The 24,009-nt window shown below is 36.2% G+C and overlaps 1 protein-coding gene across 3 annotated transcripts in view; it reads left to right on the forward strand.

The window, feature by feature from the left end:
• Positions 1-24,009, forward strand: part of PCMT1 (protein-L-isoaspartate (D-aspartate) O-methyltransferase) — a 36,248-nt gene that overhangs the window by 9,469 nt on the left and 2,770 nt on the right. For 2 of the 3 annotated variants that reach the window (XM_030023254.2, XM_030023251.1), the window contains exons 2-7: positions 3,350-3,454; positions 4,666-4,697; positions 6,473-6,577; positions 10,005-10,125; positions 14,882-14,967; positions 16,523-16,692. In XM_030023254.2, coding sequence (XP_029879114.1) covers positions 3,388-3,454; positions 4,666-4,697; positions 6,473-6,577; positions 10,005-10,125; positions 14,882-14,967; positions 16,523-16,692 — 581 coding nt within the window. In that variant the 5' untranslated portion in view covers positions 3,350-3,387. Of the gene's footprint in view, positions 1-3,349; positions 3,455-4,665; positions 4,698-6,472; positions 6,578-10,004; positions 10,126-14,881; positions 14,968-16,522; positions 16,740-24,009 lie in introns of all 3 variants that reach the window. The other variant, XM_030023252.1, reaches the window with a different exon arrangement.

Consider the following 24,009-nt stretch of genomic DNA (forward strand, 5'->3'; position numbering starts at 1 on the left):
ACTGATTATAAGTGTCTTGAAACCCAGCAGTTTCTACAAGGAGGGTCTTCTGTACATGTTGTCATTGGAAAGGATAATCTACTTAAATATATATGTAGTCGAGAATTGTTTTCCTGCAATATATAGCTTCCTTTTAAGATTTAGAAAATGTTTTGCATTGGCATTTTATTAATAAATAATTTACTGTTGATTGTCTTGTTTTTTCGGCACTTAGATATGGCATGAAATTAGAATGTCTTCTTTGCAATATGAACTTTTATTATTGGCTTTTTTAGGGGTTATACCTGTTTTCTGGACTTAATTCAGATTCTGACAGAGATTTGTTGCAGGTGGAATTAAGATCCTGGCAGTTGGTCATCTTGGGACTGACTGTTGCAGGAAAGGACTTTCATTGGAGTTCAGTACCTTGCAGTTGCTGTGTTTCTCTATATTCAACCATGAGACCAAGAAAAATTCTTTTTGTTATCAACACAGAAAAAATTACTACAAAGCCAATATTGACTTCACTGTTTAGGATTTGATTGCTTTTCTTAATTCCCACCTAAAATTTGTTGTTGTCTCCATTGTATAATAAGCAAATTTCAAAAGCTGACTTAATCTATGGGGGGATAATGTGATACCCTGTAATTCCACATTCATAGCTGAGAGGATGTATTTTTTTATGAAGAGGGTTCATTATTCAATAATTGAAGTACATGGCTGAGACATGAGATCCAGCTTCTCCCACTGGTTCTGCTGGGGACTCTGAGTATGGGTAACTTGCTTAACTTCTTATTTACTGATGAAAATAATGACACTAATCAAAGACAGTCCAACAGTCAGCAAATCTCATGAGTGTTTGCTGAACGAAAGCATCCTGAATGTTCAGAATTTGTAGAATATTAGTAGCTACTGTTTTTGATTTTTTTTTTTTTTTTTTTTGGTCATTTTCCTGTCACACTTGATAAAGTTATACATACTTTGGCTGAAACAAAGTTTTGTGCTTTGTTTTGCACAGACATCCGCAGTCAGTCTCTGCCATGGAGCTCTTATACTCTGATTAAATAAGTTGGGGGAAGAATGGGTAAAATATGTAAGTAAAGTAACAGAATGGAGGTGGAATAAAATTTGTAAATGCTGAGAGGTGAATTTACTTACTGATACTCTAAGTAGAAAGATGACAGGAGTAGATGAGAGAGGTAGCAGGCATGGAGTTTTGTGAAAAGGGGAAATGGATTATAGGTAGCGTGAAAAAGGAGGTTTGGAAGAAGCCTGCAATCACAGCAGTACAGAGAAGGTCCCCCGAAAACTAGAGGAGGTTCTCGGCCTTATAGTAGGGCCCTGCAGTTGCTCTTTCAAGCTGGAAGCTTGATCTGCCTATTCTCTGCATGTCTTTTTCCCCAAGGCACAAAAGGAAAGAGCAGGTGGCTACCTGTAGCTTCTAGAATGTATGCATCTATCTGCACAATACACAATCTCGAGGAATAAATCGCTATTTTAGGTATTTCCTGAGTGCTTCTCTGCTGCTGCTTTTTGACCTCCCTTGCACCCCCCAGAACCTTTATCTCTTCACTCCTGTTATAATCAGCTTTGATTATTCTCCTGCCTCTCTTTTTTTTTTTTTAAGTACATTTATTTTAGACATACTAATTTCTTGGTGATACCTAATGAGAATCTAACAGTAAAATTTTGATTTGTTGTTTCTATGCTTTGTTCACGGAACTGATACACAACTAATTCTAAGTGGTCAGGGGAAAACGTTTTTGGTTTTGTTTTTTTGTTTGGTTGGTTTTTTTTCTTACTAGGTTATATTGTCAGTGACAGTATGTTAATGGATTGATTGTTTTCTTTTGAGGGACAGTTTTGCTCAGCAAGTAAACTTATGAACTGCTGCCTCAGATTAAAAAACTTGCATTGAAATGATGAGTTTCCTCTAACTGGAACTGTAGCATACAGTTCTAAATGAAGTCAAAGCACAGAATATATGTAATGTGTGTGATCTGTGAGGGGAATATATGCTTTTTCTGGGACTTACCAGATATAGAAATAATTCTAAAAAAGAAATTGTTTTTTTTAAAAAGAATTGTGCTTTTCCTTAATAGTTTGGCAGTATATTCCTATTGCAGTTCTATTTGATACTTTGCCTTCAGACCAAAAAGCAAAATGTTTTTAGGGGTTATTTTGCTCTCTGAATTCAAGCCTCTGTTATATGGGATAATTAAATCCTGGACACAGGTAGTAGATAAGAAAAAAAAAGAAAATCCCATGATTGATAAGGGTAGTTGGGAGCACACTGTAAACAGTCAGGGAAGCCTCTGCAGAAGTTAGCCCAGGCCTGGGCACAGGTGTGTTAGTGTTGGTAGTACTTTAAAAAAATCACTAGTGTGACTTCAGTTAGGACAATCTTACAAAAGCTCCTTAATCTGATTTTACATTACTGCATTTTGGGTTAGATTTTAAAGATACTCAAATTATCTATTTTTTTTCCTTTTAAGTATAATTTTCCAAATAAATCTTCCTTGTTTAAAGTAGTTCAATGAAGCAATCCATTGTTGAAATTTCAGATATTTGTAGTTTTCTGTGTCTTTTAACACAAGTGATTAATTAATTTCTTCCATTTGTTTTCTAAAATTTTCCATTATTCATAAATGTCTTCAGAACTTTAAAAAAAGAAGTATCAATGTTAAAAATTCAGTAAAATTGCAAGGAAAGATGGCTGCACTGCACAGTGCTTCCAACATTTTACATGGATGTGCACTTACATTTTATTTTGAAAAGTGAACAAAGATTCAAAGTGTTTTGATATAAAATCTTTGTCCTCAATCTGCCCCAGCATAAGAATTCTGATTCTGTAGGAGTTTCTTTACAAAAGGATTTTTTGCTTTTGCCAACACAAAAGGGAAAAAGATCTTGAAAATAAAATACTGAGCAAGGATGCTGCAGCTTCACATTTCTAATCTGCTTTTGTATAATTTTTTCAATAACTACTCACTTGTATAGCTCCTTAGGAATATGAAGTATATCTTGTTTGGTGTACAGAGTAGTATCAGTTTCTTATCGATTATGTTTTCAGGAATATCAAAAGTGTGCATGAAGTTCAGTTTTTCTAGGGGGTACATCTTTGCAAATGGTCTCTACTGTTTCAGAAAAGCATCTGTAACTGGTGGGAAAGTCTTGTTCAAAGTTCACTGGCTTAAGCATTGTTTGATCTATGGACCACAGCTTAAATTCTAGTATGATGAGGGTTAGAGTGTTAAAGAGGGTAAGGTAGCATGATTTCTCACAATATTAGGACTATATTAATGTATTTCACATGCTGTTGCATTGCAGAAGAGAAACAATGCCTTCAATTTTATTTATTTGTTTATAGAAAATGGAATAATCAAATCAGACAAGGTATTTGAAGTAATGCTGGCTACAGACCGTTGCCACTATGCAAAATACAACCCTTACATGGATTCTCCGCAGTCTATAGGTAAGACCATCTTGTAAAAACGATTGAGATTGTTCTAATTTGCATAACTGTGACTGCCTTTGTCATATATATGTTAAGAATGTGAACATACTTTTTTGAACTTGGAAGCTTGTTTAGTTCTTTATCAGTTTATTCAATACCTTTTAAGTAAGTTTCAATTTGTTATGGAATGCAATTGGCATACTTGGATACATCAAGTAGATAGATGTTCTTTAGTCAATATTAATGTATTAATGTGTAAATATGTATTTATTTTTTAAACCACAGCAATTTGTGGTGGTGCAGATGATGTTTAAATACGTAAAAATAATTTGTATCCAGTCTAAGTCAGAAACAGTCTCTCTCTTTACAGAAATGATTCAGTTGAGATCAATGTGGAGTTTCTTACACCTTTACATGAGATTTTTTTTAATATGAAAATAGGCTTTAAATGGGAAGATCTACTGATAGGACAGTTGTTTCCCATCCAGATCACAGTTTTATCTTTTCAAGGCAGGAGAATGAATTATGAGAATGTACTAGTTTCTGTTTTCTTGATTTGCACACCCCCCCCCCCACCTTTATTAGTGGGTGGTGAGAACTATGAATGGTAATGGGATTTTATTATTTGTATAGGAAAATCCTCGAATTTTTTTTCTTTAATACTAGATGGTGAGAATTAGGAATTGTATTTGGTTTTTATTAGTTGTATAGGAAAATTCAAAAATCTTTTAAGATACATGCATACTCAAAACTTATACCTTCAGAGAAACAAATATAGGTAAGTGTTTGTCCATGTTTTCTCATAGATGTGTGCTGGTTGCAAAATAGATGAGGTTATTGTCTCTGGATGTCCTATGGTCCCCACCACATCAAAGTCAAACTAACAAATTCAGGGTTTTAAGTAGGGACTGAGTGAAAAAGGCATTATGTTATTCTGGGAGACGTTACTCTTCTGAATTCAACACACTTGATCAAGCTAAGGCAATATAGTGATAAAATGGAGATTGTAACCGAGATCAAGGATAGAACCTTTTTTTTTTTTTTTTTTTTCCCTCTGTTCAGAGCTGACATGGCATAGCTTTCAGATGATGTACCTTAACTCACATCTGAAGTAGAGCACCTATGTAATGGGGGCTGTGTGTAGTGCCCTGAAGGAGGGCGACAATTAAGGTATTGCATTTGCTTTCTGAACAATGATCAACATGTGCTTCCATTCTCTTGTTTTACAGGTTTCCAAGCAACAATCAGTGCTCCACATATGGTAAGCTTAAAAATTACGTGATTAGTATAGGTGATTTTAAAAACATCTAAATGCTTCTGAAATAAAATATTTATCCTAGCCAATTTAATGAACAGTTGATTGCAGTGATGCTGTTGTGAACTGCCTAGTGCGAGGGCACAGAGAAGATTGAGCCAGACTTTTCTTGGAGATGCGCAGTGATAGGATGAGGAGTAGTGGACAAAAAAATGCAATGTGGGAAAGTCTGATTAGTTTCTAGGGTGAAAAAAAAAATTCCCTTTGAGGGTAGTTAAGCACTGGAACAGATTTTGCAGATTGTGGAAATTCTGTTCTTTGACATACAAAGCAGCTGACTGGATGGGGCTCTAAGCAGTCAAATTGCCCCTGTGTTGAAAGAGGGTTGGACCACAGGACTTCCAGAGATCCTTTCCAACCTAATTACTCTGACTCTGTAATTTAAAAAACCCACAAGAATTCAGGAGTTGATAACAATGATTTCTATAGTATGGTATTGCTGTAATGCTTTTAATTCTTTGCACAGGGAAAAAAAATCCAAAACATTATACTGAGATGCAGGTTTTTTTGCCAAGTGGTTTGAGACCAGGGCATTAATGACTGAACGTTAAGAGGGGATTTCAGTACATAGATCTAGCACAGACATAATTTTTCTGTGTTTCTTTGAGATGAAGGATGAATAGAAGCATATATTTTGTCCTCGCAATGTTTGGAAAGTGTCAAAACATAGTAAAAATCTGCTCCTCTTGATGAAAAACTACCTAGTTGGGTTAGAATTCATTTAGTTATCAATATAAAAAATCAGGAATTTCTTACAGAAATGTTAACAATTTTAGTCAAGGAAAGACAGAAAGAAGTCCTGTGGCTAAGGGAGAAAATAAGTATGAATTATGTTTTCAAAATTTTAACTAAGTCATTATCTTTGAGTTACCTTATGCTTAGCACTAGTAGTATATGAAGTATTAGAGCAAAAAGGAAATGTATTCTCTAAGCAAATGTTAAAAATAAATGTTCTAATTATTTCTGTTTTCTGGGTGTGATGGATTAAGTCGTAAGACTGTTGTAATGGCTATCTCTGAAACATTAAAGAATGAATTGTTTGTTTTTAGCGTGTGACCTAAGCTTAGTTTGTGTACTGGTTTACCATGTAGGAAAGCAAAACTCATTAAGTGTTTCTGTAGCCTACTGCATTTCGTATATGAGCCCGGCTATCTGCCTTTGTAAAAGGCAACTCCTTTTTCCTACTCTTTGATTCAGCAAGTGTGCAGGTAATACAAGAGGTAGTTTTAATAGCCATTTTCCTTGATGCTCCAGAGCTGCTTCTTCCTAGCTAGCCTCTGTCCCAGCTTATTCCAATATATATAGCATAATGACAAGCTGAATTCTTTATGGGCCATATAATGCTGGAACAGTAAGAGCTACCAGACCTGAGGATAATTAAATTGGTTTACGGTGTCTCTCTGAATAACTATACATAAATTGAGTGTGTGCTAGAAGCTTGAATGGTCAGATGAGTTTATATATACTAAAAAAAAAAAAAAAAAAAAAAAAAAAATACACACACACAATTTGTTGAAGTCGATGAAACAACAATGATTATATTGTGTTGTTAACTCCCCCTCCCCCCCCCCCCGCTTTTTTTTGTAATAGAAAATAATTCTGAAATTTCTTACATGAATCCTCAGTCCATTGCCCAAAATCACTGAAGAAATGAACATATATTGGGTAAAATAGACACTTAAAATATTTTGAAATTTTCTGTCTCTGTCTTCTTCTCTTAGCATGCGTATGCTCTCGAGCTTCTGTCTGATCAGTTACATGAAGGAGCCAAAGCACTTGATGTAGGATCTGGAAGTGGAATCCTTACAGCATGCTTTTCGCGAATGGTGAGATAATTAGTTTAATCGCTTGATCATCAGAACTGCTCGAACTGCGTTGTAACTCTGAATTAAAGGGGGGGAAAAAACCCCATCCTTCGTACAGTGGACTGATGTGTATTATACGAAAAATAATTTACTCTCCTGGGTATGATTAGTACCTATTTCTTACCCTAGCTGATACTAGGTGGTTGAGTTAAAGGATCCAGTAAATCATGTGATGGTGAAGAAACTGCCTAGAGGAGAAGTTTTTTTCCTTGATTACATCTTAGTGGTTGCTTTATAGCTTGAAGGAAGGTGGTGTTTGTCTTGTCCAACCCAATTTTTACATTATCTTGTGTGGCTATGAATGTTCTCATTGTGATCAATTGTCATGTCTTCCTACTATGATGAGAGCTTAGTGAGACCTGAAAGAATCCTATTTCCACAAGAACATATATTGTATGTATATAAGTTGTCTTTGAATTTTAACTTTTTTTTTCTTGATACTATATTGTGTGAGCATCACTATAAGTATCCATTTAATCTTTCTTAAGGTAGGTATTAATTTATATTCTTTTTACATCTTCTCCAAGTAACTTAATCTCTGGGTTGTTCAACCTGTACGTAAGGAATTCTCTGTGGTTCCACCCTATCTTACATCAGGAAAAAAAGATGAAAAATATTGTTTTCTGATGGCTTAACTACAGTACTGTTCGACTAATTTATGTAGTGGAATATAATCAGTTCTTCCTTCTCCATTCCAGGACTTTATCATTGCTTTACAACTAGCAGAGACCTGCATTAAACTGCCAAATAGTTTTTTATTTTTTTTGTCTTTCTGAGAAGTTAATTTGAAATATTAATGCATATGATAAATTCTCTCTCTTTTCTCTCTCTCTCTCTTTTTTTTTTTTTTTTTTTTTTTGCTACTTAGTTTTCTGTTTTCAAGCACTGATGTGTTGAGTCTGCAATCACTTCTGGTTTCCTGTGTTAAGAATTAGATAAGAATGTTTAGGACTGGGCAATGCACTAGCAGAAGTATCTAGTTTCTTAAGTGCTAGCTGCAAAACTAAAAAAAACCCAGTAGTTGAAATAATTTAACGAAATTGCAGTTTAGATGAAATCTTAAATGTCAGTTATTCAACTTTCTACCTATTATTTTTGGTCTAACTTTGTAGTCAGTAATCAAGCGCTAGTAGCTTGCATGGGAACTCCAATCCTACAAGCATTAAAACTTTTGTCAAAGTTATGTGTATTTATCACTAAAGTTACAAATGCATAGAGGAATAGCCATTTTCGATAAGACGTGATAAGTTGTGGTTGTGCACTTTCTTCTTTTAAAACAGCTATATAAGAAAAGCTGAAAACATCTGCAGAGAAGTTGGAATTACCACAAAAAGGAAATATCTTTCCAATTTTGGTGATGTTAATCACACTATCTTTTTATTGCCATATAAATGTCATGTTCCTCTTCTGAATCCTCCTTGGTGGTATGCTGTGGAATGCCTTACAGATGTGTTTTTTGAAACATTGGATAAATGCTTTTGTTCTGTTTGATAGCATAACTACTGTGCAATATGGGTCTTGCTTCATCCACTTGAATGAATGTAGATAAGACAATATGTACTGCTCTGACTTTCTCTGTAAAGTTCTTTCTAACAGTAACAAATGCTTGAAAGAAGTGTATTATTGGGAATGATGATAAAGTGTTTTGCTATCAAAATTCAATTGGGGATGTGCTTACTGGATCATGTGGGTGTTGCTTCAGTCTACTTGATCTAGAATGAAGAGCTTGCGTTTATGGCTCAGGTACCTGAGTGCACATAGATGTCATGACAGCTTTACTCCTATGATAATCATCTCATTTGTGGTACTTCTGAGAAAGCTTTATGTTTACTTAGACTAGTAGAGCATCTTTAAGATTTTTGTTTGGGTTTTCATGTTAAACTGCTGTGATAAACTTACCTGCGTAGCATACAAACTTAAGTTTATTTGCTTTTAAAGGCTGCTGGCAAATTAAATGAATTGTAGTTTTCATCCTATAAGTGCTGGAATTATAAAAAGAGTGGGGTATATTTTTATTCCAAACAGACCATGGAGATCCAAAAAGTTGTGCCATTTTGCTATTGTCTCAATTGCACACATGTCAAAGTTCCAGGGTAATAGACAGAAGTAATTGATGAGGACTGTGACGTGCAGCAGGAGGTTCTCTTACTTTTATCAGGCTATTTCATGCTATGACCGTTTTGCTAAATTTTAATTTCTGTGATGTTACTCTTAGGAGTACAGTGGATCTTTTGTCAGCTTCTAGTACAACTGACTGCCAGACATGCCTCCAAATAACAACCTGTGGTTGTCATAGTGAAAACTTGCCATTTGTCTTGCTCTGTTTCAAAGGCTAGGCTGGTCGTCTTCCACTTGAAAAAGAAGAGATAAAACTGCTCTTTTGATGTTTTTAACATAGAACTTGTCCGTAATAAAAACAGAAAAAAATCCCCATGATATTGATATGCAGTTGTTAATTTTCCATGTCTTAGCAACATTAAAATGTAATATGGAGAAACATAACCAATGCATTCAAATGTGTCCAAAGACAAAGTCGTATGACAACATGGGCTGCTAGGACATACTGTGCCATTGTGTTCTTTGAGCTGGATCCTGTTAAAAATGGTCAGATTTTAAGATTGGAATTCTTTTTCTCCTCTTTCCAAAATTGGAATAGTTTTTCTGGAATAAAGACACAATTCCAGAAGAAATACCTGTAATGGAGGAGTTTTTTGTTAGCAGGCCTTTTTTCCCCTCAGAATACACAGATCTTTTGTGACTTTTGTGAGTTATGAGCTCTCAAAAGTTCCACTCTTCCTGTGGAAGAGAGCTGTAAATCTGAAAGTAGATTCATGAATGCAAGGGTAGGTGGAAGGTAGGTAGTTCGTCCCTTACCGTTAATTGCTGCATTTGCTTCTGAAAGAATAGGACTCTTGAGATAACTTAGAACAAAATGCATGACTTAACTATTTTCCTTGAAGTAGTCTTCTCTCGAAAAACCTTAATCTTTAAGTAAGTTTATTCAACATGAAAGGAGATTAGTTCTAGTCTTTGTCCTCAAAGTTGTTACTTTCTATTGCAGGTAATGCAAACACTCATGATCAAATTTAACTTGTAAAAATTCAGAGAAGAAATCTCCACTAATAGTATAACTTACCTGAATCACATCTCAAAAAGATGACTATAATAAGCATTTATAAGACTGTACTGACAAACTTTAATTACCAGTTGCTTCTAGCAGTCAGCATGTGTCATTCCAAGCAGTAGTTTTAATAACATTGGGAAAATATACTACCACTTTACTGTTTTTGTTTTGATTTTAGAGAAATGGGCTCAGGAGATAGAAATACTCATTCTATAAATAAATCAAAACTAGCAGAAATTATTCAACTGTATATTTTTATTCCAGGTTGGTCCCAAAGGACAAGTTGTAGGAATTGATCATATCAAAGAACTAGTAGATGACTCAATAAATAATGTCAAAAAAGATGATCCCACATTGCTGTCTTCAGGAAGAGTGAAACTGATTGGTGAGCATCAGACTGATATACTTACTAATTAAACTGATATTCTTTCTAGCAGCTGGTTGAAAATGACTGGAATTGGATGTGATTAAAAATTCTAATTTAAGAAGTTAAACCAAAGAAAGAAGAGCCAAATGAAAATTTTAAAATCAAAGTTGTCTTTAGGCCTTTGAAAAATATCATCTTCACACAGTTTTGAGAATATGACTTCTGGTAATCTTAAAGAATATGTAATTATTCTATTAGAGAAGCTTAACAGGGAAGTGTTTTCCAGTGAAAATACTTTACATGCTGAAGGTCTGTCATGGTAAATTTGGTACTTAAATTTGGGTTTGAATTCACAACTTTTCTTGAATAAATGTTAAAACCCTCAAGTTTAGATGGCAGCACAAAGCCTTCATACTTCTGATATAGTAATTGAGAAAGCTGCACTCGGAGTCGAGTGGAAAAAGTACTAGATTGGCAATATGCATCACTGAAGTTTTTCACTTGTTTTTAAAATTAATAGTATTTGTATGTTAGGGAAGTGATTAACTGACACCAAACTAATTCAATCAGAGTTACTGAGAGGAAATAATGTTAAAATTATACAAGGACAGTGAATTGTTTTAAAAAATACATTTTTAAATAAAAAGGTGCTCTTTTTTTTTTTTTTTACAAGATGCAAAGCTGGCAGGAGGAGAGCATTCCCTTCATTATCATTCTATTCGATAAGTTTAAAAAAAGTTGAAGGTCTGGATTATTTTGAGGCTTCTTACAAGAGTGCTTGGAAAAATTATTATTATGTGATGTTTGGCTCTCACCTTAATTACCATTTTGATTCCTGGTCTTTTTTTGTAAATGAGGGACTTTTCTAAATCTTTTTTAAATAAGCCAATTGACACATGTACTTATACATGTGTATAAAATGCGGCATACCTCACCGAGAACACTTATGCCTTAAACTTTCTTGGAAAAGAAGTTATACTGAGACTGTTGGGGCTGGAGAGGTGGTATGGGGGGATAATTTCCATTGTTGCTGTACAAGAGCAATTTGGACTTATGCTTCTGGTTATATCTGAAACAGACTCTGATGCTCTTGTTGTTTACTTCAAATTCTAGACTCCCATCATGTATATTATGTTTGACTATGTAGCAGGATGACGAAGAGACTTCTGAAAAGTTTTGTTGTGAGGTACATTGAAAAAAGTACAGATGGACAAGTGGCACTTTTGTGAATTAGGTGAAGAAGAATGTTTCAGCTGTGCTGGATTCCTGGAAATTCTTTGATGTGGAGCCAGAATCCAGAGCAAGCTGGTTTTTAAAACAAAACAACAAAAAAACTAACCCCGAAACACCCCCCCTCCCCAACACACACACACTAAAACCCCCTGAAAACCCAGGGTTGATTGGTGATGGGAACTATATGAATTAAGACTAGGTAAGTCAGTTGCTGGCTTTTCAGAAGTAGGCTTCAAACATTCTCTATTGCTTTGTCACACCTCAGATATACTGTTACTGCATTTCAGAAGCATCAACATCATTTTGGGGTGTCTCAGTAACAGAACTGCACTGAGAACTTGGGAATAGGTATACTTAGGGTATGTCTATGTTAGTTTGTGGGTGGTTTTTTTGCTTGTTTTGGTGTGGTTTGTTTTTTGTTTTGCCTTTTCTTAAAATCGGGAGGGTGCCTTTGAGGTGAATCTCTCAACTGCTTCTACTTACCACACTTTGACTCACATGAGAGTACTCCTGGAGAGCACAAACTGATTCCTTTTGGATGAAACTAGACTGGATTATGAGAAGCAACCAAATATGTTTGATATGTTAATGGCTATTAAGCCAGTAAGACTAGAGCTAGACCAGAGTGATCATTCTGAAATGCATATGTTGCATGGACATCAGGTTCTCAGCAAAAACTCTTTTGCTGTACAGATCTGCTTCTATTGTACTGCACTATTTGCTGATGCAGACATAGCCAGAGGGGATAAGGGTATTCTAACCACAGTGAAGTATTTTTTTTCTGTTTCTGTGCTCATGCTACAACTCTGTGTGAAACAGATCTGCATAGAGACACTGAAGGCTTGAGTACCATGATCAGCAGATAAGGTCTAGGTTCAAAAACAAGCTACAAAACCCTTTTATGTCAGAAAGTTCTGACACTACTTCCCCACTCATCACCCCCTGCCAGCATGATTACTTCATTAACAGGCTGCATGTAACTGGAGATCTTAGTAGGATAGGTGATGTTACTCAGGATGTAAGCACAAGCTCAAAATTTGGGCTGCTGTTTCCCCTTGGACATTGAATAATAATTTGTATCACACTGAATATATGAATGACAGCTTAACTTTTTTTTTAATCTTCTGGATATCTAAAAGTGTGTTCCTATTGTGGGTGGATATATACCTGACTGCTGTAGCCAGAATTTTTTGTGGTTGTTAAAAGGGAAGAGCCATGCAGTGCTTGATGCATATAAAGGAGCATGATTTTTTTTTTTTTTTTTTTTTTTTTTTTTTTGGATGGGGTTGTGCTGATTCTGAAGATGGTAGCTTTGGTTTGGACTACTGATTCTAAGAGCAAAGGGTTTAGATGTTTTGGGTCCTTTTTACGACTGCCAGTGAAGTAATAAGATGTGCCGAAGCCCCATTCAGAGTTCTCTGGACAGCGCACAAGGTGCATTTAAGTCCCAGAATATCTGTGTTCTTCAGAAGACAACTTAGCAGTTTCTTTCACAGCTGTTTCTTCAACTTAGCAATCTCTTCTTTAGCCAGCAGTACTGGAGATCACTGCTTCTAATGCCTACTGCTGCATCTTAAGGAATGAGGGTCTGTCTCCCTGTGTAATTAACAGCATTCAAAGCAGTATCTCTATGTTTGAGCTAAAGAAGTGTCTCTCCATTGCCTTCTCTGATGGAACAGCAGCTTGATACAGTAACACATCACTGCTTCCTTTTTAGAGGAGGTGTACAGTCCTGCTAAGATATAAGCAAATGTAAATGATATACTTGATTGCCGTGAAGTGGTTATTCCAGTAGGACCCACTTTGGCAGAGTCAGAGAAATTAAGCCCTGAAAATACTGGAACTTTCATTACTGGCAACAGCAATGGAAGCCGACTTAGTGAAATTGGTGATCAATAAGGCATGAGTTCTCTTGAAGCATTGGTAGTTCTTGGCAGCTTCTGCCTGTGGCCCTTGGTTGGAGCTTGTGCTGGTCAGAATTGATGATAGGAGGAAATAAGTCACTGAGCTTTAAGGGGGTTCTCAGCTACTGAGAAAATGTGCTCTCTTATAGTCTTTAAGCTTTGGGTGTAGAAGGTTTTTGTAGGGTCTTGTTCCAGGACCTAATATGAAAGCTGACAAACTCCCCAATTTTAATTGTTTCAAGAAGCTGTCCAGATCTTCCTGTATGCTCTTGGATACTTAAGGGTGGTGTTACTGTCCAGGTGGCCCTCACTGTCACTGAGGACAAAATGAAACCTGCTATGGCCACCATGTATTTTTCCTGCCTTGTGAGTTGTTGCAAGGCAAAAAGTTGACAAATTTTCAGCCTCTGGCAGGGGTTTAGAACTTTTGATTCATTCAGCCTTTTAATTAACCTGTGATAATAGTGATTGCACAGAGGTTGAAGCTCAGTCTGAAGACAGGGAAACCCCAAACAACTACTTGTGCTGAGCAGAGGACTATGTTCATTAGCCTCCTTGCTTTTTCTTCTTGACTGGTTACTGGGACTTACTGAGTATGAATTTATGGATGGTTTAGCTTCATTTGCTGCTTTTGTTCCTAAATAACTTCAGAGAGAGCTTGCTTAACATGCTCTGAATTTCCCATTGGTTTCCTGTAAATACTGTGGATGCCACATTCACATCATCTTCTTTCAAAACTTAACTCAGAGTCTAGTTTAGTTTGCTACATTTCAGTGGCTTAAAAAAATCCAATCTGTTCCCCTTTCATCCTGCATAACTGGGATGGTATGAGACATCTGTGATAGAGTGCTTCTCCATGAGTTCTCCACCAAAGCTGAAGCTGCATCCGTAGTCCTCTGAATGACTTAATTACTCCTAACATCTTCCAAGCAACCACCTGGAGCCTTAGCCACAGGTCTGACCTGCCTATCCGTGTTAATCCAGCAAATTGCCTGCAGGAAGGATAGTGAGACCCATCTGCTGGCAAAGGGGGATGTGTTTGGGGATTAGCGGCATACTGCATTAATGTCTGAATGTAGGTGTGGACTTTCATTCCGACCAGTAGTGCAGTTATAGGTGTATAGTCCATGTGAATACTTGCTTTGTCTTTTCCTCACCTTTGGAGTCTTCTGATACATGCTTCTGAGATGTAATGCTTTAGACTTATGATTTGCATTATGTTTAGGAACAGTGTGTGTGAAGGCAAGGCAAAGCAAAGCTTATGTTTTGAGAGGGTAAATGAGGGGAAAAGTCACCTGCATTGGAATGGTAGGGCACATAAATACTTAAGTATCTTTTCTGGGTGGATCATGTGTCTCCCAAGAACTTTCATTATAAATCCATGCTTTCTAATTTCAGGTGCTTCAGTAGTATTTTGTATCTTTTATAAGTGTGTGTAAGTAAGTATGAGGGTGTCTTGTTGCATCTATTTTACAATTGTGTTAATATTTTCAAACTGACTTCATCATGTTATTACTGCTCAGCAGAATTTTAGTTGAAATCTGAGCATAGGTGTTTATCTACCTATAGATATGGCAGATCAGCTGTTTTCTCCGCTCCTTTTGAAAACGTTAAAAAAAAAAAGTGTTTTCTTGCAGTGGGAGATGGAAGAATGGGATATGCAGAAGAAGCTCCCTATGATGCGATTCATGTAGGAGCTGCAGCACCAGTTGTGCCCCAAGCAGTAAGCCTCTCTGTTTTATGTGTGTGATTTGGTAATCTCTTAGCTGTAAAGAACATTTTACATACATATGTATGTAAAATACTTGATAGACTTGCACTGCTGGGAGTATCAGTGGGCTGTGTGGTGTTACTGTATGGTGTGGGGTTTTTGTTTCTGTTATAATTGAGCTTCCTGTTGGTTTGCAAATGGTGTATGTTCTAATAACTCTCCTCTAAATAAATATATTTTAAAAAGACTTGTGCACAACCCTCTATTACAACAATGAACTGGAGCATTTTATTTAATAAATTAATTTGGTTTTATCAAACATTGAATTACAGAACTTAAGTATTTGTTTCCCAGGTTCCAAGGTGTTAAGCCTGTTGGAAAAGTAACATGCTCAGCTGGAAATAAAGACAATGCCATGTGTTTGTAGCTTTCAGAGTGGATACAGGGCAGTTCTTACTAGAGAAGCTGAAGAGTAACTAGGGAGTTTAGAATGTGCATACATGAAGTCCATTCTTGCAGATCAGATTTTTTTTATCTTCCTTTCATCAGGTAAATGGGAATATATAGCATGATTTTGATATACTCAATACCAGTTAAGTTTTTTTAAATCTGAATTTTAATGAGGAATAGTGAAGGACTGGGGGTTTGAGGTGCTGTAGACAGGTTAGACATTTCCAGACATTGGCTGGTTTTTTTTAATTTTTTTTATTTTGGGGTGGGTGCTGGGGGGTGTGTGTTCTCAGCAGAGTGTTGACAGATGACAATTTAAAAGGTAATTTGAAGCTTATTAGTGAATGGAATAGTTCTTAATTATAACTTTCGTTAGTAACAGGGATTAAGATATTTTTTTTTTTACGGCATCTGGGAAGTACTGAATTTTCCTTGAGAATACTGTGATTAGCCTCCTTCTTGAACTATGAAAGCAAAAAAAAAAAATCCAAGTATTTATCTTGCATACTGTGTTACTTGTTGCTTATCTTACTCATATTCATATATTTTAGACTAGTTTCATAAAATGCTGTTCCATTCACAGAATGAAGGAGGATCTGTTGGGTAACGAGTGTATTGTAGACAACTTAAAATTTTTCCAGGAAGATAAATAAAAAAAAGTTACAAATCTTATTCTGGGGGCTTAAGAGGGGGTCAGTTACCCCAGAAATGTTAGACAATGGGCCTGCACTGATGCACAATAAGTATCAAACAGTTAAAACTGGCAGTTTAAAAAGATTGAATCTACTGTAAAAATAATTCATGATTCCCATATTTTTTCCCCTCTTATGTAGAAAATAAAACTGCAACCAACCCAGTTAATCCAATTACTATTTTACCTTCTTTTGGAATTACATGAAGTTACTGTGAAATGTTTTTGTAATACCAGTTGGTGTACCATGTTGTTATGATACTCTCATTTTCAGTGCATTTTTTATTTTTCTTAATTGAAATAGTTATCTACTGCATAACAGTAGATAGATAAATTGTGGCAAAGCTATTAATCTAATGTAACAAACTTTGGATCCAGCTTCTCTGAAGTGGCTGGTTACATTCTAATTTCTATGTTGTGTTCTAGCTTATAGATCAGTTAAAACCTGGCGGAAGATTGATATTACCAGTTGGTCCTGCAGGGGGAAACCAGATGCTCGAACAGTATGACAAACTAGAAGATGGCAGTGTCAAAATGAAGCCTCTGATGGGAGTGATATATGTGCCTTTAACAGATAAAGAGAAGCAGTGGTCCAGGTGGAAGTGATTTTCTGTTCCACTTACTTCTTCCACTCACATGCAAGGTGAAAGGGTGTGAATTTTAAGCAGATAGACTGCAAGGCCTGCCTTTGCTGCTGTCATTGCTTTCTGCTCCTCCATACCATGAAAAGTGACTCAGTCTGCATTACTACATCACCAAAAGGAGGTTATGCTAAGTTTGAGTTAATTTAAAAGCAGAAGAAATATATTGCATAGGTTGCACTTTGTCTCTTTTGGACATGTTTTCTTTAGTCTTTGGTGTGTTAAAGTTTCTTGTTTGTTGTTTTGAACACATTATTTTCTAAATTTAAACTTTCCTTCTAATGAACTTTTTATAAGTAACTTGCCCAGTAATTAGGGTAAAGTGTAAAATACTACTTAAGAATAAATGTTGTTTTGTCCTGTGAGTTAGTGGTAATTGGGTGTTCATTTTTTATTTTCTGAAATGTCACAAATGAAGAAAAATCTTTGTAAAATCCTTTATGGGAAATATAGATAATTTTGTGAGCACTTCTTCCTCAGCCCCCAAGTAGCAGAAAGTGGAGAAGGTAATCCCTTCTTCCCTAAAGTATAAATGTAGTTGAGTAGCGTTCAGAAAATTTTCTCAGACATGTTATTAAAAGTCTGTCATCTGTCTCTGTTGGGGACGTATTTGTGTTTGCCAACACAGCAAACTCTAAAGGCCTTTCTAGAGGTAGTAAACCTTCCAATTTGCTGAATTGAATGGCCAGTAACATAGACATAACACAGCTGTCAGCTTAAATGGTGCTAGGCATTAGTATGTGAATGAACAAAGCAGCAGTCCTGTTTTGCTTCCTGGCAGAAAACGCTTGTGAATGTATTATCTGTGTATCTGCGTTAATGAAGTGCATAGATCTGTATTGGGTTCTGAAAACAACTTTTGAGCTTCATAACTCCTAAGTGTAGATGTTTGGGTGTTTTCCCTTGATATTCTGGAGTATAGCTTGTGATTTGGATACATGAATACTTCGAGTTTAAGCTATTAAAATGTCCATAAAAAGCACAAATAAAGCAGTTTACATTACTGCTGCTTACCGAAACATCATTTCAGTGTTTCGTGGTTTACTGTATAGCCACCATGTACAAATTACTCTTAGAACAACTTTGATGAGTTACTGCTTAGTTCAAAGCTTGTGAAGTATGCTCGCTATTCAGATGTTTTGTATTTGTTATGCAAATTAATACTTTGTTGTCAAATATTGCCAATACTCCCTCAGTGTGGTACTCAGGGCGGGGGGGTTCCTGCCTCTTGTAAGGCTTTGGAAGTCTTGCTTTGTGGTCGGTTTCTTCCTCTGGCAAATGTGGTGGACTTTATTCAAGTTTGGAATCCATGCTCTGCCTACTCTAGAAAGAGAAGTATTCCTCTTAAGCCTTCCTTTTTCCAGAGAGGTTTTATAGATTTCTCTGCATTTCCACCTGATCTGATTATAGTAGCAATTGGTTTTTTTTGTAGCAGCAATGTGCGTTCAATAAACACTATTTATAGGGAGGGTTTCTGGAATGACAGTGGTTATCCTTTGCTGCCAGTGAAGGAGGTGTAGTGTATTAAGGGACTAGAATTCGAAGGTCTTTGCATCTCTTCTGTGCATCTCTTTGCATCTCAGTTCTGTAGTCCATTTTCTCTGCTAGCTCAGGAAGAAGTAATAGATTGTCTTTGGGACTTCTTGGTCATGAGTCTTGTGGAGTTCTTTTCCCCAGATTTTCTTAGCAGTTTCTGTTCTTTTCTGAAATATTTCTTTATTTTATTTATTTTTAATTTGAGTGTTAAGAATATACATTGGTGTTATCAGAAAAGGTAAGTGCTTAGCCCGAAGGGTTACCTTGATCACTACAGTGGTATAGAGGCTGTTTCTTGCTACACTCATTTAAATTTGGTTCAGACTTGGAAATCTCTGTTAAAGGAAATCTCAGAAGTCCATTTCTTGTAATGTTTGTTTTTAATTTAATTGCCCATTTTGTGATCTGAAGAAAATTCCCATTACCTTGTCAAGGATAACTGCCAGTGCACTGCTGACCTTACAGGAGGTCACATCTTTTTTTTTGTTGTTGTTTTTCCTTATTGATGAGTTTGAAGTGTATGGTCAGCCTGCTAAGGAAAGTCCTAATTATAAATAGCCATTTGTTATCTATGCTAGCAGCAAAGATGAAAGAGGTATTTTTTTTCTGCACTTCCTAGATTTCAGTTTAACTTTCCTAAATTGTTGAAGACCTGTGAGCAGAGATCAATTAGAGACTCCTCTGAAAGAGCATCTTTCAGTCTTTCTGTAAGAAAGAGCTGTAGTGTATGAGAGACTCCAGTTGTCAATCTAAAATTCATTGAACAATTGTCTTTTTTTAGAGTAGCTCAAGAATCCTGTGTTTAGCTTGTCATTCTCTTAGTTTACATTGTTATGCAATTTCATTCCTAATTGCAGGTAACTGTTACATCACGTTAAGAATTGGTGTCCCTTCACAAAATATAATTGATACGCCAGCAGTATTTTTGTAGGCTAGCAGACCTTCCAGTTGGCAAGATAGTATCCACTTGAATTTTTGCTTAGCCATTCACATGCTGGACAAGTTACTACAGTTCCTTACTAAGGCTGCAAGGTGCTCTTTACAAAGCAGCACAACAGTGACTTGATCTTTAAGTGGTGGTTGAGGTCAAACCTACCTTCAGATGTTTTGCATCATTTTTCACTATGTAAAACTGGAACTTCTAGCAAAAGAAAATCTGGACTAGCTGGAAGGAAAAGACTCCTTGGATTTTGATAAATTGATGTTGTAGTGCTAAATAAAGATTCTTATTTTATGAATATTATTGGATTTCTTTAAATTTAGTCTGTAACTTTCTAGTTTGGGTTCAGCTGCAGTAGTATTTTTGAGATCCAAATATTAGTGGGAATCTTCTCAAATGTGACTCCATGGGACATTTGGAAGCAGAATATACACAGGAAGCCTGTGGTACAGAATGAAATGCATTAGTGTACCAGAGATGCAACAGTAGGTGCCCACTTATGTGATTATGCTGGTAAGGATGTTTATCCTTTCACATAAAACTTCCCAATTATTAATTAATTTTTTTTCCTTACTGAGAAGTAGGGAAGAGAGAAGAGCTCTTGTGCTGCACAGCTGAGAACACAGCTTATTGGCTACCTTGTTGGCAGTTCTTGTGTAAGTTAGGATCTCTCTGGTTTTACTGCTCTGTGAGAGTGCACTTACTACTGATATGGAGAGACAATCTAAAGAATCATAGAATCATTTAGGTTGGAAAAGACCTTTAAGATCATTGAGTCCAACCATTAACCTCGCACTGCCAAGTCCACCACTAAACCATGTCCCTAAGCATCACATCAACATATCTTTTAAACACCTCCAGGGATGGTGACTCAACCACTTCCATGAGCAGCCTGTTCAAGTGCTTGAGAACCCTTTCCATGAAGAAATTTTTCCTAATATCCAACCTAAAGCTCCCCTGCCGCAACTTGAGGCCATTTCCTCTCATCCTATCTCCAGCCACCTGACAGAAGAGACCAGCACCCACCTCACTACAACCCCCTTCAGGTAGTTGCAGAGAGCGATAAGGTCTCCCCTCAGCCTCCTCTTCTCCAGGCTAAACAACCCCAGTTCCCTCAGCCGCTCCTCATGAGACTTGTGCTCCAGGCCCCTCACCAGCTTGGTTGCCCTTCTCTGGACGCGCTCCAGCACCTCAATGTCTTTCCTGTAGTGAGGGGCCCAAAACTGAACACAGTACTCGAGGTGCAGCCTCACCAGTGCTGAGTACAGGGGGACGATCACCTCCCTGCTCCTGCTGGCCACACTATTTCTGATACAAAGAGAAATAAGAGAATAACAATGTAAGGAATGCTTAGCAATGAGTCTGTTGCAATATTGGATTTTATTTCCAAACAGGCAGCTGTTTTAGAAAGTTAACAACTTTTTAACTTAAAATATTGCATTAGTAGAAATTATTTATAAATGTCATGCTAAATTCACGTTTGCTGATAAAATACAAAATTATAATGCAGTGTAACCTTTCTGAGCAAAAACTGCAGTGACTAGACTGGGGCTGTTACTGTATCTCACTTATCTGTACATACAACATGATTAAGCAGCCTTTTGGAAAACGTGTTTATTAGAAAATATGAAAATATGTTTCTGCTTAGAAACTCTTATCAGGGTTTCAAATGCCCCTGATGAGCTAGTTGTCTAATTTCAACTGAAATTAGCAGGAATTTTTTGCCCAGAATTCCTTAGGCTATGCAGAGTAATGATAAAGTTTTTATTTTACTTTGGCAAAAAGAATCTCTGCACAAAATATTTTAGATTAAATTTAAAATTTATGTATTATGCAAAAATGCATGTTATGTAACTGATAGGTTGCAGAGAAAATTCCTTTTCTTTCTTATTTCAACATACTGTCAATTTGATGATTCATCATAGCAAATAATAAATACTTTATGACAGTACCTTTCCAGATTAAAATGCTACAAGTCCAAATATTGTGTCTAAACCTTTAAAATTACCAAGGGAGAAATAAATGGCTGCTGAAACACTGAGTAGATACTGAAATTCAGAGTGTAGCCTAATATGAATTAGAAATACAATATCAGTAATGACAGCATATTTTTCATAGATGAATGATGTATCAAAAAGGAAAAGCCAAATGCTGCCTAATGACAAGAAAATTGAAGTGGATCAAAAAGTGAGTTACAGATTTCAGATAAATTTATAAATGCTCGATCAAATATTTAATTAGAATGCCTTCCACCAAAGAGGTGGAGACAGATCACAAAGCTTCCTGACTTACCTGTATCCCAGACTTGTTGATAAGATTTGTGATTTTTTTTTTTCTTCTCATAATGAACTCTGACATTTACCTGAAATGCTACCTGTTAGTTTTTTCTAAGATTGTTTCTTAGTTTGTTGTTGGATACTCCCAATGGGAAGTGTGGAATATTCCTCTATATGTTTTCCCTACTAGTAAGCCAAATTTTTTCAAACTTTCTTAAATTTATTTTTAGAATAGTAATTTTGAGCTAATGACTTCTGAAATTTGCTTTAACTTGAGCTTATAAAGTTGCTTTGATGCCTCAATTGACAATATTAGATGAGTGATTCTCTTGCTAGAATTCCAAGGGCCTGAGGACTATTGCGATGACTTAAAACCTAAATATATGTATTGCTTACTAAGCAGGAGCTAGTAAGCAGATTGGAAGGAGCGCATATATGAAGGTGGAGGGAAATTAGGTGAGTTGTGTAAGAATCACAGCAAATAGTCATGGCCAGAAAAAGGGAGAAAAATAGAAATTAATTAGTAGATCTTTCCTATGGCTTTAGAGGACAACAGGATATTTTTAACAAGGAAATAGCAGTCGTCTTTTGAGTCTGCTTTTAAGCTTTGTAGGAGGATAGATCTTTTACTGCTGGGAGGATAGGCAAGTATCCTGGTTTTTACCAGTAGTTGAAACCTGGTATGTTTCATAGCTTGGCAGCTTCTGATCCATACAACTGAAGTTCAGATCAACTGGTGCTGTTCACATTAGGTGGAAAGCTGAGAAGTGTTACCTACCTAATGATCTGAGACTTTTCTGTAACTTTCTAATATATATAATCCAATAGTACACATATAAGCTCAGCTTCTCATAACAGTAGAAAAGAAATGCTGCATAATTTTAACACATACATCATGGATTGTTTTGGGCTGGCATGCTGGTGTTAGATTAACGAGTAGTGAAGAACAAGTGAAAAATCTCAAGGGAAGCTGATTCCCTTAATAGAGTAAATGTTCTAATAAACAGAATATGAAAATCTTTATTTTCAAAGTGACATCTAGGATATACTTAACTTACAGGAACATTTTTATGTGGTCACGAATAGCTTAAAGCAATGCAAAATACCAACAATTAAAACATTGGCATGTTAGTAAAACTTACTTGAATTCTAAGTACAAATACCATTTTGTAAAACACGTTAGCAACATTATGGAAAGACCTTGCCAGCATCTGTGGCTGGGTAAAATTATCATGTTTAATAGTTTCAGAGTAAATACAGAATTTTTCTTAGGCTTACAATTTCTTGAGGATCTAGCTTGGGTTTAGAGGATTAAGAATTATTTTTCACAGTAAAAGGCCAGGCTTTTACAAAGCTATGAGAGTATATGGCAGGAATCAGGGTGAAAATCATATCGGCAATTAGGCATATGAGACTAAACCAGCAACAGCAGTAGTCAATACTTACACACGCTTTTTGAAGTTGTAAATATTAACTGATGACGCAGCTCCTGGAAGCATTAAGGATGAATGAAGTACTTGTCCTAAATTCACCGGCACTGCATTTTAAACTGAGTATCAGATGTTCATTCTTTTAATCTGTTTAGGTAAGCAAATGCCCATTCTGTGAAATAGGCAAATATGGAGAACTTCCAAACCTTTGGCTATAAATAGATTTTTCTTTACCCCTGTCAAGATGTGTTCTTTCCCTTTTTGCCTTTTTCTGCTTTTTGTAATTACTGCAACACTCTGAAGCTGTATGATTAGTACCTCACTATTAGAAGGCAGCACAAAGTGCAAAGAATGCAAATATTTATCACTAACAAAGCACAAGGTTTGCATCCCAGCTGCATTAGATAGAAAACTAGTCATTTAACCACTAGTTGCAACAGCCTTTTCAGTTGCTTTTGAAATGTTTTGCTTGCTGTCATTCCACGCTATGTGATTCCTGAAGGATAATGCCTTTCTAACTTTAAAGCTTTTGCTTGTGTGCATGTAGCACTGTATTTTTGTGGGTTAGTTTGCATGATAGCTGGAAATACTATTGTGTATTGAGCCAGCAATCACATTAGTGAAGTTTTTCTTAATTCAGACAGTGTTTGCTTTGGCTAATGAGGGTGATGCACCCACTAAAAGAAAAATTGCAGCAAATTCATTGTGAGTTTATAGATTGCTTGTGCCTTGAGGGGAAAAAAAAAAGCAAACACTTCTGTTTGAATTTACCAACATTCATAACAGCACAGTGCACAGCTTTCAGATTTGATGGACATTTTGCATTAAAGTTAATTGTTTAGAAATATTTAAACAAATCACCAATATATGATAATTTCACTGTTGGAACATGGGTTCTGTGGGTTTCCTGTTTCAATGTGTTTTAAGTGTTCTGCAGGAACAAAAGCCTGCATTTTCTAGATTCCTCGTAGTGATTTAGAGACGTTGATGCATTCTTTCTCCTACCTGAATGTCCTTTTAACACGCACCCCCACCCCCACCCTGCCCCCACCCTTTCCATAACCTAGTCCTGATTTAGCACAGTTCCTTC

This window comes from Aquila chrysaetos, chromosome 8 (genome assembly GCF_900496995.4).
Source record: "Aquila chrysaetos chrysaetos chromosome 8, bAquChr1.4, whole genome shotgun sequence".
NCBI classification, from domain to species: Eukaryota; Metazoa; Chordata; class Aves; order Accipitriformes; family Accipitridae; genus Aquila; species Aquila chrysaetos.